The 17,369-nt window shown below is 45.8% G+C and overlaps 2 protein-coding genes and 1 long non-coding RNA gene across 12 annotated transcripts in view; 1 reads left to right on the top strand and 2 right to left on the bottom strand.

Annotated features, from left to right (window-relative positions):
• Window positions 1–3,571, bottom strand: part of SNX29 (sorting nexin 29) — a 589,016-nt gene extending 585,445 nt beyond the window's left edge. For 2 of the 9 annotated variants that reach the window (XM_070230995.1, XM_070230994.1), the window contains exon 1: window positions 3,432–3,559. In XM_070230995.1, the coding sequence (XP_070087096.1) occupies window positions 3,432–3,438 (7 nt within the window). In that variant the 5' untranslated portion in view covers window positions 3,439–3,559. Of the gene's footprint in view, window positions 1–3,431 lie in introns of all 9 variants that reach the window. The other 7 variants (XM_070231001.1, XM_070230993.1, XM_070231000.1 and 4 more) reach the window with 7 other exon arrangements.
• Window positions 3,572–3,595: 24 nt separating this feature from the next.
• Window positions 3,596–7,975, top strand: LOC111767561 (uncharacterized). Of its 2 annotated transcripts, none has more exons than XR_002799336.2 (2): window positions 3,596–3,867; window positions 7,630–7,975. It is a non-coding gene; the product is annotated as an uncharacterized lncRNA (long non-coding RNA). The 2 variants fall into 2 exon arrangements; XR_011424337.1 differs by lacking the exon at window positions 3,596–3,867 and adding an exon at window positions 3,875–4,455.
• On the bottom strand, window positions 6,930–16,266 carry TNFRSF17 (TNF receptor superfamily member 17). Its single transcript, XM_014730110.3, has 3 exons — window positions 9,927–16,266; window positions 9,435–9,566; window positions 6,930–7,706 (listed from the first exon to the last, which is right to left on the bottom strand). The coding sequence occupies exons 1-3, from the start codon at window positions 10,042–10,044 to the stop codon at window positions 7,429–7,431; spliced, it is 528 nt and encodes a 175-aa protein (XP_014585596.1). The 5' UTR covers window positions 10,045–16,266; the 3' UTR covers window positions 6,930–7,428.
• Between the last annotated feature and the right edge of the window lie 1,103 nt (window positions 16,267–17,369).

Here is a 17,369-nt window from a genome sequence, read left to right on the forward strand (position 1 = left end):
AAAAGATGGTGGGCGAGGATGTGGAGAAACCAGAATCTTCATACAGTGCTGGTAGGAATGGAAAATTGTGTAGCCACTTTGGAAGACAGTCTGGCAGCTCCGCCAATGGACCCAGCAATTCTACTCTTAGATATACACCCAAGAGAATGAAAACATACCTCCACACAAAAACTTGTATGTGAATGTTCACAGCAGCATTATGCACAATAGCCAAAAAGTAGAAACAAGTCAAATGTCCATCAACTAACAAATGGATAAACAAAATGTGGAATATCCATTCAATGGAATATTATTCAGCCACAAAAAGGAATGAAGTACAGACACATGCTACAACATGAACCCTGGAAACATTATACTTAAAGAGCTAGATACAAAAGGCCACATATTTTATGATTTATTTTATATAAAATGTTCAGAATAGGCAACTCCATAGAGCGAGAAAGTAGATTAGTAGTTGCCCGGGGCTGAGGAGAGGAAGAATGAGGAATGGCTGTCAATGGGCACCGGGTTTCTTTTTGGAGTAATGAAAATGTTCTAAAATTGATGATAGTGAAGTTTTCCCAACTCTATGAATGTACTAAAAACTAAAAAAAATAACAATTAAACTAAAAAAAAGAGAGAGACCTAAAAGACTTAAAAGACAAACCAATTTGCCTCGCTTAAATCTTATTAGATCTTGAATTTTAAAAATACACTATAAAATAAAATTATAAGGCAACCATGGAAATTTGAACATTGAATATCTGATGATATTAAGGAATTATTGCTAATTTCTTATGGGTATGATAATGGAATTGAGTTATGTCTTTAAAAAAGGAGACCCTAGGGCCAGCCTGGTGGATAGTGGCTAAGTTCACTTGCTCCACTTCGGCAGCCCAGGGTTCTCTGGTTTGGATCCTGGGCATGGACCTATGCACTGCTTATCAAGACATGCTGTGGCAGGTATCCCACATATAAAGTAGAGGAAGATGGGCATGGCTGTTAGCTCAGGGCCAATCTTCCTCAGAAAAGGAAAAAGGAGTCCCTATGCTTTAGAGATACATATTAAAATATTTACCAATGAAATGATATAGTGTCTGGGATTTGCTTAAAAATAAACTGGAGAGAGAGGTAAAAAGTAGAATGGGATACAGGTGAAATGGTCATGAGTTGGTAATTGTTCACTAGACTATTCTCTCCATTTATGTGATGTTTGAAGTTTTCTATTTAAACAAAAAAAAAAAAAGAAAGAAGGAAGAGGAAATACTTCCATGCCACATTATTTTATTGTGTGGCAACTATCAATCCTACAGGTGGGAAAACCCCATTTCAACTGTAGTCTCAAGGACCAAAAATATCTTGGGCTTCCCCTTCCATCCTCAGCAACCACTTTTTCTGCCTCAATTACAATCTTTTCAAAAGGCCTTCCACCTTAATACTTCTTCCTAAAAAAGCCATCCATTGATTTCCTTTTATAATTCGTTTGGCCTTACACCTAATGACCTTTTTAATCAAATTTTCAAATTTCCTTATCTTTGGAATTAAGTTGCTCCTTGAAGGATATATTGATCAATTTGCCTTGCTTGTCAATTTCACATGCTCCTGCGATGACAGCAGGAGAAAGAAAGGTCCAGACCTGTGAGACCGAGACAGAGACTCCTTGGTCACATTAAAAGGAAGAGATTTTTAGGGGGTGCTTAGCCCCGGCCCTTGTCCCAGAGCTGAGCCAGAAAACACCACCACCTGAACCCCACCCAGATCCTTATGGAAACAACAACAACAACGCTCTAAGTTCCTGACTACATACCACGTGAGAGGCACGGTAACAATCGCTTTACCTGAGTAAAGTTATTTAGTCATTGCAGTAAGCCCAGGAGACAGGTGTAAATTATTTATCCCCATTTTGCTGGGACTTCCAGAATGGTCAAGTAACTTGCTTTAAATCACACAGCTTTATGTGGCAGAGCCAGGATTTGAACTCAGGCTATCTGGCCCAGGACCTGCACTTATACCTCCTGGCTTTACCTCCTGGGTGGAAACTACTAGCTCATCACATCTTTATTACAGTATCACTAACGTTCAAGGACCAGAAACTTTAATCAGGCCAAAAATCATTCACTTTGGCAACAGAAGCTGGACTATCTCCCAGGAAATCCCCCTCCCCAGCTCCCTCATTAGAACCACCAATTTCACAAATCTTCCTCCTGAAGAGCGAAAACAAAAGGCACATAACTTGTAAAAAGTGATGCAGAGATATCTTAAAAGTTAAAAATGAAGAGAGACACATCCCCTTTGCCTTGCCCCCGCTCGACCCCCAGAAACGCCTGGCTGAAAGGCTAGCGCCAAGGGGGCTGGATGCAGGGACTCTGGGAGGCGATTCCACAGTGAGGGGACAACAGGCAGGGTGAGGGTAGGCGGGTCCTCTTCACTAAATCCGGATCCCAGCCAGGCAGCTCGGAGGCTTCCCTGAGTCACTCCCCATCTCCACACACAACAGCCAGGAATGACTTAGCACCAACACCAGTAGCTCTCTCCTTAGAGGAAAGGCTGAGAATACGCGTCCAAGTCTAGGGACTCAAAACTTCAGAAACACCGAGGACCAGCTGTCCACACCCACCCCTCTCCCCCGCCCAGCCTCCCCACCCAAACCACCACCCTCCCTGGCGGGAGGGAGAGGGGTGGCCGGGAAGGGCCAAGCGATGGTCCCCAGATGGGCTCAGTATTGGACAAGAAGGGGAGGGATGCGGGACAAGACAAGGGAGACCTCCCACGAGCTAGGAAAAGCAATGGAAGGAGCTAGAGTATGAAAAAATAACCAAAATGAAAGAAGCAAGGACCAGAGAGGGAAACTGAGAGAGTAACTGGGAACAGCTGGTGCCTGGACCAGCAAAGCACTAGGGGACAGGGGACGAGGGAATAGGAGGGACGGGGAAGATGAACAGGCTGGAGAACTCACAGTCTTGGGGGCTGGGGGACACGTGGTTCAGGGGTCAGCACACGAAGAGTGTGCAGACTGGAGCGGCTGCAGACAAGGGGCCTGGGGAGCGGGAATGACTGGGGAGACGGGGGTCCCGGACCTGGAACTGGGACTCGGGGGGCCTCGGGGTTAGGAGGGACCGAGACACGGGGGGTCTGAGAACTGGGGGTCTGGGAACTGGGCAACGGCGTCGGAGGACTGGGAGGGACTGGGGCACCGCGCACAGGTGTCTCGGAGCAGGTCGTTAGTGATGGACAGGAGTCAGGGGACCAGGAGGGCGCGGACTCGGGACGCCAGAGAACTGCAGGCGACCAAGGGCGAGGAACGGAGCGTCCACGGGGTCAGGAGACCCGGAGCGCTGGGACGGGGGGCTGCGGGCGGGCGGGACGCGGGGACTCAAGGGGCGGCGGGAGCGGCGGGAGCGGCGGGAGCTGGGGCGGCCGGACCGGGTGACAGCGGCGAGGCCGCCACTCACCGCTCATGATGCCGCTCCCGGGGCTGGTGCTGCGCCGCGCCGCCGCCACCGCCGCCGCTGCCGCCGCGGAGCTCCAGACAGGCCGGGAGACAGCGCGCCCCGCCCCGGCCGCCCCGCCCCGGAAGTAGAGCGCCGCCGCCGCCGAGGCCCCGCCCCCCGACCCGGAAGGTAAACACGGGCAGCGCCGGCCGAGCGGCGACCCCAGCGGGGGCACGCAGCAGTCCGTGAGTCCCCGGGCGCCTCCGCGCCCTCCTGGATCCCTCCTTCGGGGAGTTAGATAGTGAACGCGGCCAGAGACGGGACATGCATTGTTTCAGAGAGCGCTAGATGCTGAGAAACGAACTTTTTGAAAAGTAATGGGCCAGAGCGTGGGGACACGGGAGCTAGGCAGTCCCGGAGGGCGTAAGGAGACGACTTTAGAGCTGAGACCTGGATGGTAAGAGGGGGACGGCCCGGGAAGACCCGCAGGAAAGGTGTTCCAGAAGGAACCTGCCTGGAGGGGGAGGAGGAGTGAGGAACGCGTGGTGGGAGAGAGGAGGTTGGAGAGGCGGTGGCCTGGCGGGCCTTGGTAAGCAGTGTGGACGATTCTACCCGACTCTGAGTAGGTAAGGGAATGGGAAGCCCTTGCGAGAAGTTCAGTAGAGCGGCACGATCTGAATTAGGTTTTAAGACGATTACCCATCTTCCTGGGTTGAGAGTGAACTGTAGTGGGGCAGGGTAAAGAAAGGGCAGGTGGTTAGGGGGCCCTTGCAGTTGTCCAGCAAGAGATAATAGTGCCTGGGGTAGGGTGGTGGCAGTGGAGGTGAAGTTGGCTGGATCCTGGGCGAACAGGCGTTCACAACAATCGTATGAAGTACAGTTTACTGCCCCATTTTACAGATGAGGGGAAAGGGGGACCCAGAAAGGTTAAAAAGAGCATTTTCCCAATTTGTTTCACCTGCAACCCAGAGTCAAAAAATGTATTTACATCACAACCCAGGACACACAGGCATAAGTTGAAGGAGATGTTAAAACGGTTCTGTAGGTAATATATTCTCTTCTACTTTTCTTTTTTGTTATTGTTCTGAATGCTGACTGAGTCTTGATCCACAGTTGAAAACACTGAGTTGAGGACCAGGCCACACTGGGAAATGGAGCCAGAATTCCAGCCCAGTTCTGAGAGACCCACAGCCTCATGATCTTCCGACTTCCTTGCCTCTCTCAACATGTAGTCTCCATTCCCCGGGAATTTACCTTTTGGACTCAGCAGAGGCCAAGGGCTCTTTGGAGGAGGATGCTCTGCCTCATTATTCCTAGTAGTGAAAAAGTGGGAAGCACTGAAGCCTGACTACAGAAGAAAAACTAAGTAGATCATGGCCCCCCTCACGGGGAATTTCTTGCAATAGTTGAAAATGCTAATTATATAGATTATGGAAATACAGGGAAAAGCCAATGATAAGACATGAAAGTTAAGTTTTTTGTTTTTTTTTTTTAAAGATTTTATTTTTTCCTTTTTCTCCCCAAAGCCCCCCAGTACATAGTTGTGTATTCTTCGTTGTGGGTTCTTCTAGTTGTGGCATGTGGGATGCTGCCTCAGCGTGGTCTGATGAGCAGGGCCATGTCCGCGCCCAGGATTCGAACTAACGAAACACTGGGCCACCTGCAGCGGAGCGCGCGAACGTAACCACTCGGCCACGGAGCCAGCCCCAATAAGACGTTAAGTTTTAAAAAGCCCCATGCAAAATGGTCTGTACACCACGATTACAACTGTGTCAAAATACAACCATGCGGGGCTGGCCCTGTGGCCGAGTGGTTAAGTTCGCGCGCTCCGCTTCAGTGGCCCAGGATTTCGCCAGTTTGGATCCTGGGCACAGACATGGCACTGCTCATCAGGCCATGCTGAGGCGGCATCCCACATGCCACAACCAGAGGCACTCAAAAACTAGAAGATACAACTATGTACTGGGGGGCTTTGGGGAGAAGAATAAAAAAAAAGAAAATTGGCAACAGTTGTTAGCTCAGGTGCCAATCTTTAAAAAAAAAATACGACCATGTGAAGGGACCATGAGAGAACGTAAAAATGAGAATACTTGTGTGTTTGGTTGGTGGGGCTGTTTTTCCCATTTTCAAAATTATCCGTTACAGGTGTTAATTATTCTGGTTAAAGTGTGTCTGAGTCCAAACCCCGCCCCTGCACCCTCGATTTAGGTCAGCTACCGCTGTAACCTTTAGTAAGGCATCACAGACCTGCTCCATGGAGTTATTACGAGGATAATGTTTTATACCTTCTCGTAGCATCCTCTGCCTTTTCTTCATGGAACTTGAGGCAGGATAAGTTACTGAAATTGTAGTTTGTGTTTTAGGTTTTCTACCACCAGGCACCCCCTTTAAGTATTGTAATTCTTCCTGGAATTTTAGCCCGGAGGACCAAGAATCAAAAGTCTAACGTCAACAGCTCTTCTGGGCTTTTGAAAAATCTGAAGTCTTTGAGGAGATTGTACCAGAGGGTGAGGCGAGAAGAAGGGGGCCTGTGAGAAGCTAGGAGCAATATTCTCAGGCCGTGTAACAGGAAAGACGCGTGTGCCTGTCCTCAGAGAGCCTAGCCCTCAAACGGACTAATAAAAATCATTACCACAATGTAACTGACACACAGTACTTGTCATGAACCAGATACTTTTAGAGTAAAAAGTATATATAGGGTTGTAAATGTGCATATATGCACATACTCTTAATCCTTAAAATAACCTTTTAAGTAGATACTGTTATTATCCCCATTTTATAGATGGGGAAACTGAGGCATAGAGTAGTTAAGTAACTTTCTCACAGTCACCCAAGGGCTGTACTTCCTAGAGGCAGGGCCAGGATTCAAACCCAGGCAGTCTGGCTGCAAGAGCCAATACCTTAACCACTATACTGTGTTGTCTCCTGTGGCCCTTAAGGACCTGGAATGGAGCCATGATGGGCCCCAAATGGGTAAAAAGATTCCACCAAGGTTCTCCATATCCCAAACCTGACACAAAAGCCACCGAGCACCAGGACCCCGAGGGTCTGTGCTGTGGTGCCAGTGGGCATCTTAACAATGATCAAAGTCAGCAGATTACCAGAGGGCATCACCTGTTGCAAAGCCTTTTCATAGCACCCCAGGACCTTTGCATAACCCCAGGAAGGGAACCCTCCCCAATAATGAGAAAGATTGGAGCCCAAAGAGATTGGGGAACTCAGAAATGGAATTAAATTGATGTGAAGAGAAAAAAAGAATAGATCAGGATGTCTGGGTTTATATCCTGGCTCTGTTATCTTGCTATGACTAGTTTCTGTCATCATCCGTAAAGTGGAGATAATAATGGTCTGCTTACCTTGTGGTTTGTTGTATGCATTAAATGAGTTAGTGCACGTAAAGCACTTAGAATAATCCCTGGCTCATTAGTAAGGCTACATAAGTGTCAGCTATCGTTATTATTACCTGCATTGGGGTCTGAAAATGATACCTAGCTCACCTTTATCACAGTTGGCATTTGCACATTTATTTGTATGATTATAGTAATGCCTGATGCCTCTGTTAAGCTGGACGCTAGCTCACAAGGTCAGGAACCACCCATGCATTGCACACTGAATTAGTGTGGCTGACTCCAGGCTTGTCCTAGCTATGGAAGTACATAGGATAACCTTGCTTTCCTTTAACGATAAAGAGAAAAATCCAGTCTATCCTGAAATGCATATATGCGTGTATAGGAGAGAAGGGGTCTAGCCATAGAAATATGTGACTGTGGGATCTACACATTGCAGTGCCTTTTTTCAGTGAGTCAAGAATTTAATCATGAAACCAAGGAAGTTTCCATAGTCAAGCTCCCAACAATAAGACCAAGAAATAAAGCTAACATAAAGATTTTCCAGAATTAGAGGATAAAAAGCTATACCAGCAACTGGGGAGTATAGTCATCCTAAAGAGATCTAATGCATCATCCTTTCCTCTGACAAAAGATTTTCAAAGTAGCTCTACACCAGTCGAAAAGGTGAATTATCTAGTATAAATTGATTTCTCCATCTCTGTGACGCTAACAGCAACTGGCAGGCTATTGCAGTAGTCACTGGTTTTCGTGGTGACAAGAATGGTCGCGCCTTCCTCCATGGCCGGCAGTGGAAAGAAATGGTCAGAATCGACCTTTGGTTTGCTCTTGACGCAGTCTTCACAGGTACATTCTTCCACCGTGTACTCCAGGCCTCTCGGAAGAAGAACTTGAGCGTCGGTCCTGCTATCCTCCACGTCAGCCTCTGCCTCATTCTGCAGAGCCGACCCTGATGATGCAGAAACAGAAACGTCAACCTAAATTCCCCAGGGGGTGCGATTTGACAGTCTAGCAGTCCACCCCAGGACTCACAGCAGTGCAAGACAGATCTCTTCCTACAAGAGAAATGACGACGTCCTGCACCAGAAGTCACGCACCGATGGCCCGCAAGCCACATGGGGTTTGGAGACGTGCTTTGTCTAGGGCGTACGGTGTTTGTAGGTGCTTCTTTGTTTTATGTTGGCCCAAATTTAAAAATCAAGTGATTTCACAGACAAATCTAGATGACTGGCCTCTTTTTAAAAACAAAAAAGAAAAAAAATGTGGTCACACGGAGCTGACATTGCTACATGGAAACAGTTGGCTGGAGTTGACAGCACCTGTCTCCAGGTGGGGCGCGGGCTCCTCTGTCGCCGGAGCCTCCACCTGGCCCACCCCAATCATTTGTTACCTGCTTGGCCCTTGTAGGCATTGAGGTATTGGCCCTATTTTACACATGTGAAATGACAAATTGGCATATGTTACAGCACACCGAGATCAGCCCGTGAGTGACACTTTAGAATTCAAAGTAAAGAGCCTTCTCTTACACAGCATTTTGTGGCAGATTAAATTTTTTTCAATGAATCTCTTGTGATCACATAAGGAAGGACTCTCCATTGTATCCCCATTGTACACTTGTAAGTTTTACTACTTCCCAGGCCCTTCCACAGAGTAACTCCATCTTCCAAAATGTCACGCTTAAAGTCACTCCCCACCTGTCTCTCAGACCCCAGGTAAAAGACTAAATTATATGGTTCAGCCATCTGCCTCTCCTTACTTCACTAGAAAGCAAATGAGGTGGATGCTTGACAGATTATACACAGAAAATACATGCATAAAGAAATGGGACGATGGCTGCAGAGTGTTTGGGAATCGGATCATGGGCAAAAGTGATGCAGAAATATTTTTATCTTGAGAAGCCCTTAAGTAGAACATTTACTTCCCTGGCACTGGTTCTCTACTGCTTAATAAAAATAACATTTGAGGGGCCGGCCCTGTAGCGCAGCGCTTAAGTGTGCACGTTCTGCTTCGGCGGCCCGGGGTTCACAGGTTCAGATCCTGGATGCAGACGTGGCACCACTTGGCAAGCCATTCTGTTGTAGGCATCCCAGATAGAAAGTAGAGGAAGATGAGCACGGATGTTAGCTCAGGGCCAGTCTTCCTCAGCAAAAAGAGGAGGATTGGCAGCAGATGTTAGCTCAGGGCTAGTCTTCCTCAAAAAAATAAAAATAATATTTGAGGTGCTTGCTCAAATAATCCAGGAGCAACTGGTTATTCGTTTCTAACATTTTTCTGCAGTAAAATATTCACCCAAGCAAACAGCACTTATGTTTGTATTAAAAATGTGGCTGTGGATCTTGACCTGGTTAGCAGTTTCTGATACCGTGACATTTAATCAATGTGCCAACTTTGGTCAAAGAGATGGATGTTTCCGGAGGAAGCCTCAGTACTTCAAAAGAATAATTACCAAAGGAAGAATGTGAGGGCAGGCTGAACTTGCAGGACACCTGCAAAGAAGGTGTCACCACCAGAAAGAAGACAGCTCGCTTCTTCCAAGTTCGTTTAACCTAACTGTCCTCTAATGCTCCCGAAAGGGCTCTAGCGGAATGAAATATGCAGTGTGAAAAAGGAAAAGGAAGTGAAACTCACAATAGCCACCCCTCGGAAATAGATTTCAAAGATGGACCTTCAAACCAACCTGTGTCTTTAAATTCGTCCTTTAATGGTTCTGAGTTCATCTTCCTTAGCAAGAACATCAACACGAAAACTGTCAAAGAAACTATCAAGCTCAGGCCCAAGCAGGTCCAGAGAATCGCGTTTGTTCCTTTCACTGAATTAAGAGAACATCAGAGAGATAATGAACTGATAACATCATATCCACATTAAGTAAAGATTGTTTGTCATCCAATTCCCCTAATCCAACCACATTGACTTTTAAATTCTAAATAACACTTAATTAGAAGAGTTGATAAAGTCTGTGTTGCTAACAGTGCTGCATAAAACTGAGTTCAATTCTGAATAACTACTTTTGTTCCTGTTGGCATTTAAATAATTGCCTTGTTTCCTTTCTCTTTTTGATTTAGGAAATCTCACCATCTTCCCCGTAATGTCTGTTCTTTAAATAAACAAATCGTCAATACAGAGAGCACACTTCACACTAATGAGTAATTGTTCAAGCAGTATTACTTACTTGCATCACAGTAACGCTCACACACTAGAGGAGGGGTGTTAGGACATCGAAGGAGACACGGTTTGCAAGCATTAAGCAATCTGTCAAAATACTCATTTGGGACGCACTGCTGAGCCATCTGGAACTCGATCACAAAAAGAAACAAGGAAACCACAGACAGCACAGCATGGAAGGACAAGTAGAATCTCGTCAAGAATTCCCCAGCAAATGTAGTGACAGCCGCTAGAATGTCGAGGAAAAAAAACCTTTACATGGATGACTTGGTTCTTATGGGGGCTGTCTTCCTGACCTGTGGCTAAGGATTTGAATACCAAATCTAATTCCAGTTTCTAAGTTTGAGGCTTGGGTAGGGTAAGAGATAGAGTGTAAATATCAATGGCAAACCATACACGAAACAGAAACTGCTTATTTATAGAGGAAATTTCTCAGCCAGGTGACAGTTGCAAGATGTAGACAAGCCTGAGGCCTCAAGGAGAAGGTTCAGCGGTTGATTCTGGAGCATCTATTTATGAGCTGTGCTGTGTGATAGGCCTGAGGGAAATAGATAAGACAAGATCTGTGCTCTTTAAGAACTTAAAATCTGACAGGGGAGATAGATGTGCACTCAAATAACCATAGCATATAGTAGGAACTGATAGAATGTGAGAGAGGGTAAGGGATGTCAGACACGCCTACCAGGTTTTGAACCTAGGAAGAATTCCAGAATTCTGACGGAAATAGGGAAGTCTAGGGAAAAGCCAGATTGGCAAGAGGGTTGTGGAAAAGATAGGTTTGGGGGATTATCATTATTATTATTATTATTATTATTATTATTATTATTATTATTATTATTAAAGTAATCCGAGTTCCATTGTTGGAAATTTAGAAAACACAGATAAGTAGATAAAAAAAACTATCCATAGTCCTAGCATCCAGAAGTAATCGCTGTTAACATTTTGTTGTATCACAGAGGTTGCAAACAGGCCTGATGTGTTCTGTTTGGCCAACCCCTGATACAGATCTTTCTGGAAGGGCTTCTGTAGGTAGATGGATGGATAGATACATAGATTTCTATAGTGCATTTTCCTTTTCACATAAATGGAATCACTTGCATTCACTTTTAACAATACTGAGTGAGATATAGAGAGATCGAGTCAGAATTGCAGGACTCAATTAAAATGCAAAGAAATGACGAAGTCCAAATTCAGTATAGTGGTTACCTCTCATGGGCAGGGAGAGTACAGAAGAGGCTTCCCCTGTATTGGTCACATTTTATTAAGCTGAATGGTGGAAACATTGGTATTTGGTGCGTTATTCTTTTATTGTATTTTTTGTTATTATTTCTGCCTTTTTGTATTTTTTAAATAGTACATAATAAATATTAAAATAATGATAATAAAATAAAAAGTGGGGATTAAAAACTTCTTTTGTTTAATGAAGAACTTGAGCCTAGAAGAGAGTTTGAACTTAGATATCCATCTAAACCTCACATTCCTCTGGGGTCCAGGCAGGGAGGTAAATGGGTGTGACTGCCTGGGTGAGACAGCCAGGAGCTCAAAGGGCTGGTCCAGCAGGTTCACCTCAGGCTCCTGCCAGATGGTGACCTTTGGAAGACAGGCAAAGGACACAGGAAGAGCATGATTAGGAAAATAGGAGGACAAAGATTGTCTCCCATAACAGCCAAGCAAGGAGAGAGTTTCAGCATGGGATGGGCAGTGGGGTCAAATTCTACAGAGAGGTCAGAGGTGATGCACTAAGGAAGAAGGTTGTTGGTGGCCTTCGAGTATGTCCGTGGGCAGATGCCATATTGCAGGTTTTTAAGGAGTGGAGAAAAAGTAGAGGCAGCCACTGTGGGCTGTGCCTGGGAAATCTGGTGGAAACCAGAAGAACAAAGCTTTGATAACTCTTGGAAGACAAAACACTATTGTTTCTTTGTTTGTTTCTTTTTTTTTCTTTTGGTGAGGAAGATTGGCCCTGAGCTAATATCTGTGCCCATCCTCCTCTGTTTTGTATGTGGGTCACTGCCACAGCATAGCTTAATGAGTGGTGTAGGTCCATGCTCGAGATCCAAATCTGCAAACCCCAGACCGCCAAAGCAGAACGCTCAAGCTTAACCACTACGCCACTGGGCAGCCCCTTGTTGTTTCTGACAGATGCACTTGCTCAGGTGCCTGAAGTCACATGTGCAGGGTGTTCACTGCTGCATTGTTTGTGTTCATAAAAGCCTTTCTGTCCGTGGGGGCTCACAGCCGGCAAAAAGAATGAGACAGATGTGTTCCAGTATGGATGATATGTCGCTAAGTGGAAAATGCAAGGTACTGGAGAGTGTATAATCTGCTCTGCTGTGTTAGAGACATACATGTAGGCTACACTGGAAAGAATCACAGGAGACCAGTAGTGTTACTATCCCTGGCTAGAGACAGGAAGTCTAGGGCAGGAAGAAGACTTACTTTTCATGAAAAGTCTTTGGTAGTTTGAATAATTTTTTTTAATACTTATTATTTTGAAATAAGAATCGTTTTTTTAAAGGGCGATGTCTTAGTCCATTCAGGCTGCTATACAAAATGCCATAGACTGGGTGGCTTCTGAACAACAGAAATTGATTTCTCACGGTTCCGGGGGCTGGGAAATCCAAGGTGAAGGCGCCGGCAGATTCAGCATCTGGTGAGAGCCCACTTCCTCGTTCAGAGACAGCTGTCCTCTCACTATAACCTCCCGTGGCAGAAGGGGCAAGAGAGCTCCCTGGGGTCTCTTTTATAAGGACACTAATCCCCCCTCATGACCTAATCACCTCCCAAATGCCCCACTTCCAGATACCATCACGTTAGGGGTTAGGTTTCCACATAGGAATTTTGGGGGACACAAACATTCAGTCTATAGGAGGAGGGGGGCTTGGAAGAGGAAAGAGAATCAAAGGAGGGTTTCCCAAGATGCACAGCGTAGACTAAGGGAAAAAGAGTAAAGGTTAAAGATGTCAGAGAGCCCACGGTGTGCGTGTGTCCTGAAAGCCAAGAGCACCGAGGCCGTAAGAGCAGCGAAGGCCTGCAGAGCTCGTTCTTAATCAGCTGGCATTCTCGGTGACTTGGGGAAGTCCAGGGGTGGCTCCATGCTCAGAGTGGTCAAGCAGACCCTTCTCGGGGGGTCGCCCAGCCTCTCAGGCTTGCAGGGTGGGCTCCCAGGGACCAGGGCTGAGGGACCTCATCTTGCCTCACCACCTCTTCCCACAAAGCACATTCTCTCTCCTGGTCACGTCAGGCTTGAGCACAGAGAGCGCAGGCCTGGAGCTGCAGCCCGTCGGCAGTCAGCCCAGCGAGGGTTTCGATGAAAGCCCTGGTTCCTCTCCTTCCCCAGGTGTGGTGCTCAGCTTGTTCAGCTCTGTCTCTGATTCTGTGGGGGAGCCCTGTAATCCTTCTAATAAAGTCCCTTTTTGGTGTAAGTTAGCCAGAGTCAGTTTTGGTTGGTTGCTAGCAATCGAAAAATAAAAATAAAATCCTTAACCACATTAACCAATTCTTAACCGATTCCTCCACTCATACCTGAAATGCTGACAACAGACACTGCTCGGGGTAAGCCATCCCTTCCCCTTTGCGCCTCGAGATGGGGGTGACTGGTGAATCCTGACCTCTGAGGGTCAATTGATTCTCCTCCATGACAGGTGAGGAGAGGGGAAAACACAGACTAGGAGGAGACAGCAATACATGTGCGAAAGATGTTGGGAGATGTCATACTAATCAGGACTCTTTCTCTAAGAAATGACGTAAAAAACTTGAGGAATTTCCTGGCTTTACAGTTGAGCAGTCCAATGGTAGAATCGGCTTTAGTGGATCAAACTTTGTCCAGGAGTGTCCTGGTTTCTCTCTGTCGCTTGGCTCAGCAATGCCGTCTTCTGGGTCTTAGCTCTATTCTCAGCTGCTCTTCTCATGGTCACAAGAGAGCTGCAGCACCTCCAGACCTCACACACTCATTCCTTTTAAACTCTCTCCTAAGTAATCCTTTCCCATAGTTTTAAACGTATTAACTTCCAAACCTATATATCCACTTCCAGCCTTGCCCCTGATATCCAGCCCTATCTACCAACTGCCTGCTTGATATCTCCACTTCAAAGTCTAGGAGGTGTCTCAAACTTCATTAAAGTGCAGTTGGGTTCTCCAAACGGGAGAGAGTGTGTTACTGAACCAGAGTGTGTTACTGGGCGTTTTTGCCGGCCGCCCAGAAAGCCAAACACCGAGACAATGAGATTGCAGCAGAGAGAGTTTACTCACAAGGCAGCCACGTGAGGAAGTGAGAGCATGAGCCTCAAATTTCGTTTCCCTGAAAGTAGGGACTTAGGGATATTTATGGGGTAGGTGGGCAAGGTGGTCTGAAATGGTGGAGAGAGGTGATTGGAGGTGAGGAGGGGTGAGGTAATTGATGATGTGCGCAGGCGTAGTCTGACTCCATGCCTCTTCATAGGACCCATGTTCACAAAATGGCAGCATTAGCATGATCTGAGGGTGGAGTTTTTAGCCTCTTGACGTCAAAAGGTCGCCTATTGGACATCTGCACGGGCCCAGTTGATGAGTTGGTGGTCTCAACAGGCCTGAAGTGGACAAGGGGCTCTAATTCCTGAAAAACAGCTCACACACCCATCACCATGGGGACCCAGGCTCCAGGGAGATGTTATCTAAGGAACCTAGTGGGAGTCTGATAGTGTATTGCCTAAACAGCACAGTTAACAATGCGTGAGTTAACAGCTAAAAGCTATAATCACTAATTGCAAAAAGGAAAAACGTTAGTTCCTAGCTACTTAATTATCAATGGCTAACTCCTTGCCCGTTTCAAGTGTATGCCACCTTGATCAAACCTACTTGGTCATACAATCCCTTTTTTCAAGGACCACCTATGAACATTTAGGAATGTGTGTTTTGTGGAACACGGTTTGAGAAAACTCAGGTGAGATTGTCTCCACGATTCCTTCCAGTTCTCAAAGACTGGTTTGGGGATTTAGCAGAACAATAAAACAGACGTAGCATTTAAAATAAGGATTTTTTAAAGTTTCATGATAGAGTTTGTTGATATAATAACATCCCCCAAAAGACTGCTGGGTCTGACCTCACTCTACACAGACAGAGGAGCAAGGAAAACCAATCCCCCAGTCATTCTCCAGCTTCAGCCCTCACTCACAACTCTAAGGAAGCAAAGAGACGCACCTCAAGCTTCCAAAGCCATTAGCATGTCCTTCAAAGAAAACTCCATCGAACTCAAAGATTCTTTTCCCGAAATTGCTAGACTACAATCAAGTTTTCACAGCAGAACACTTTGACCTTTAATACATCTTGACTGCAAACCAAAAGTACACCATTTCTTCAGCGGACTTTAGTAGATTTTTCACTTGCAAAGGGAGCCCTAGCTCTGTATTAGTCAGAGTTCTCCAGAGAAACACAAGGAACAGGATGTATGTAAAGAGAGACAGAGTTCTAATAAGAAATTGACTCACACAGTGATGAAGTCTTAAGATCTGCAGTTGGCAAGCTGGAGACCCAGGAAAGTCAACAGTGAGGTTCTAGTCAGAGTCTGAAGGCCCGAGAACCAGAGAGCGATTGGCCTAAGTTCCAGTCCAAGACCCGGCAGGCTTGTGACCCAAGAAGAGCCAGTGTTCCCTCTTGACCGATGTCCCAGCTCAAGCAATCAGGCAGGAGGAGCTCTCTCTTACTAGAGGGAGGGTCAGCCTTTTTGTTCTATTCAGGTCTTCAACTTACTGGCTGAGGGCCACCACATTGGGGAGGGCCATCTCTACTCAGTCTGCCTGTTCAAATGTTAATCTCATCCAAAAACACCCTTATGGACACACCCAGAATAGTGTTTGACCACATATCCGGACACCACATGGCGCAGTCAAGTGGACATGTGAATTTAACCATCGCAAGGCACTTGAGTACACAGCCAATCCTTGCCTTCTCCTGACTTCCTTGAATAACCTCTGTGCTGCATTGTGCCACATCCACTTCGTTACTCTGGAGCAGTGTCTCCCAGAATCCCTACCCCTACATGGTTCAAGGATAGAGTTGGCCAACAAAGGGACGTGCGTGAGACTTGGAAAGCAGAAGGGAAGCAGCAGCCACTGTTCTCTGAAGGACATGATTGTCGCATCAAGTGATGGATGGTCGCAAAGATACCTAATGGGCTCAGGTATATCCTCATTCTCCTTTGCTCCATGTCCAGCTCTTCTTCCCCACTGTTGGCCTTGCTGACCAATAGCAGCCCCAGCCCCACCACTGAATGCTTGGCTGCTGATTCGCAGAGGTGGGGTCTACACAGGCAACCTGGACAGCTCCACAAGCTCCCCTTTATGGCCCCACTTCAGCAACTGGATGTTCCTGTCTTCTCGGATCACTAGTCAGTGACTCTTGTGGTCCTCACCTCCCCAGCTCCTCCTGTAATTGAGGAAGGTATGAGTTCTATAATGTGTCCTTCAGGATGTAACCCTCAGGATGGCTCAGCTTCCCCGGCTGACCCTGATCCATGCCACCTCTTTAACCTTGTTGTTTTAAACCTACAGTTTAAATGTTCGTGCAGAGTTATAAACGAATTAAGGCAAGGGGTTAGTACTAAGGTAAGAAGTGGCAGGCAAATGCTAAAACTCCCTCATTAGAGGATAGCTGAAGTGTAGCACAGAGCAGGCCCAGTGGCCTATAGAAAACCTACAAGTCCAGACCAAAACCCTCACCTTACCTTCTCTCAAAGTACAGAAATATCTTCAAGAAATTCAAATATCATTGCAGTACTGCCCCTACAGCTAGATGCTTTCAATATCCTTTACTTTGGTGGGTGTACATGTGTCATTATTATGACACATTATTTTGGTGGTTATTATTTAGTGCTTTCTTTAATGCTCCCAGCTTATTTGAATAAATGTTCATAAGCATGCACTTTCCATATGCTCTCATATATATTATATAAAAGCTCATTTCTCACGTGTTTTTGGATAATTTCTCTTTACCTCAGACACAAGCAATCAGGTATAGGTAGCAAATTTCAACAAGGAATGTAGCATGTCCATATATGCATATAGAGCCATCTAATAATGAATATTATACAACTGATCTATATTATGTTTTTGAAGACTTCATAATATTAAAAGATCAGTACAGGATAGAAAAAAAGTATATATATATATATATATATATATATATATATATATATATATATATATATATATATTTAAAGAGGGAGAAAAAACATGTTCTCCCTTAAGTAAGAGATATGTGTACATAAAATATTGGAAGGAAATTCTGTAAATGCCTTCCAGCCAAAGACCACCAGAAACACACGTGTCGTTGAACACTGACTTGTTGCACAACCACGGGGAAACGTGAGATGTCTCCAGGGCCCCCAGCATGAGCGTGCGACCTGTAAGTGCTGGGCCATGTACAACTGCACAGGTTACACACCGTGTACTTGGTTTAATACTCTGCTGTTGCCATC

The sequence above is a fragment of the Equus caballus genome, chromosome 13 (genome assembly GCF_041296265.1).
Source record: "Equus caballus isolate H_3958 breed thoroughbred chromosome 13, TB-T2T, whole genome shotgun sequence".
NCBI lineage: Eukaryota > Metazoa > Chordata > Mammalia > Perissodactyla > Equidae > Equus > Equus caballus.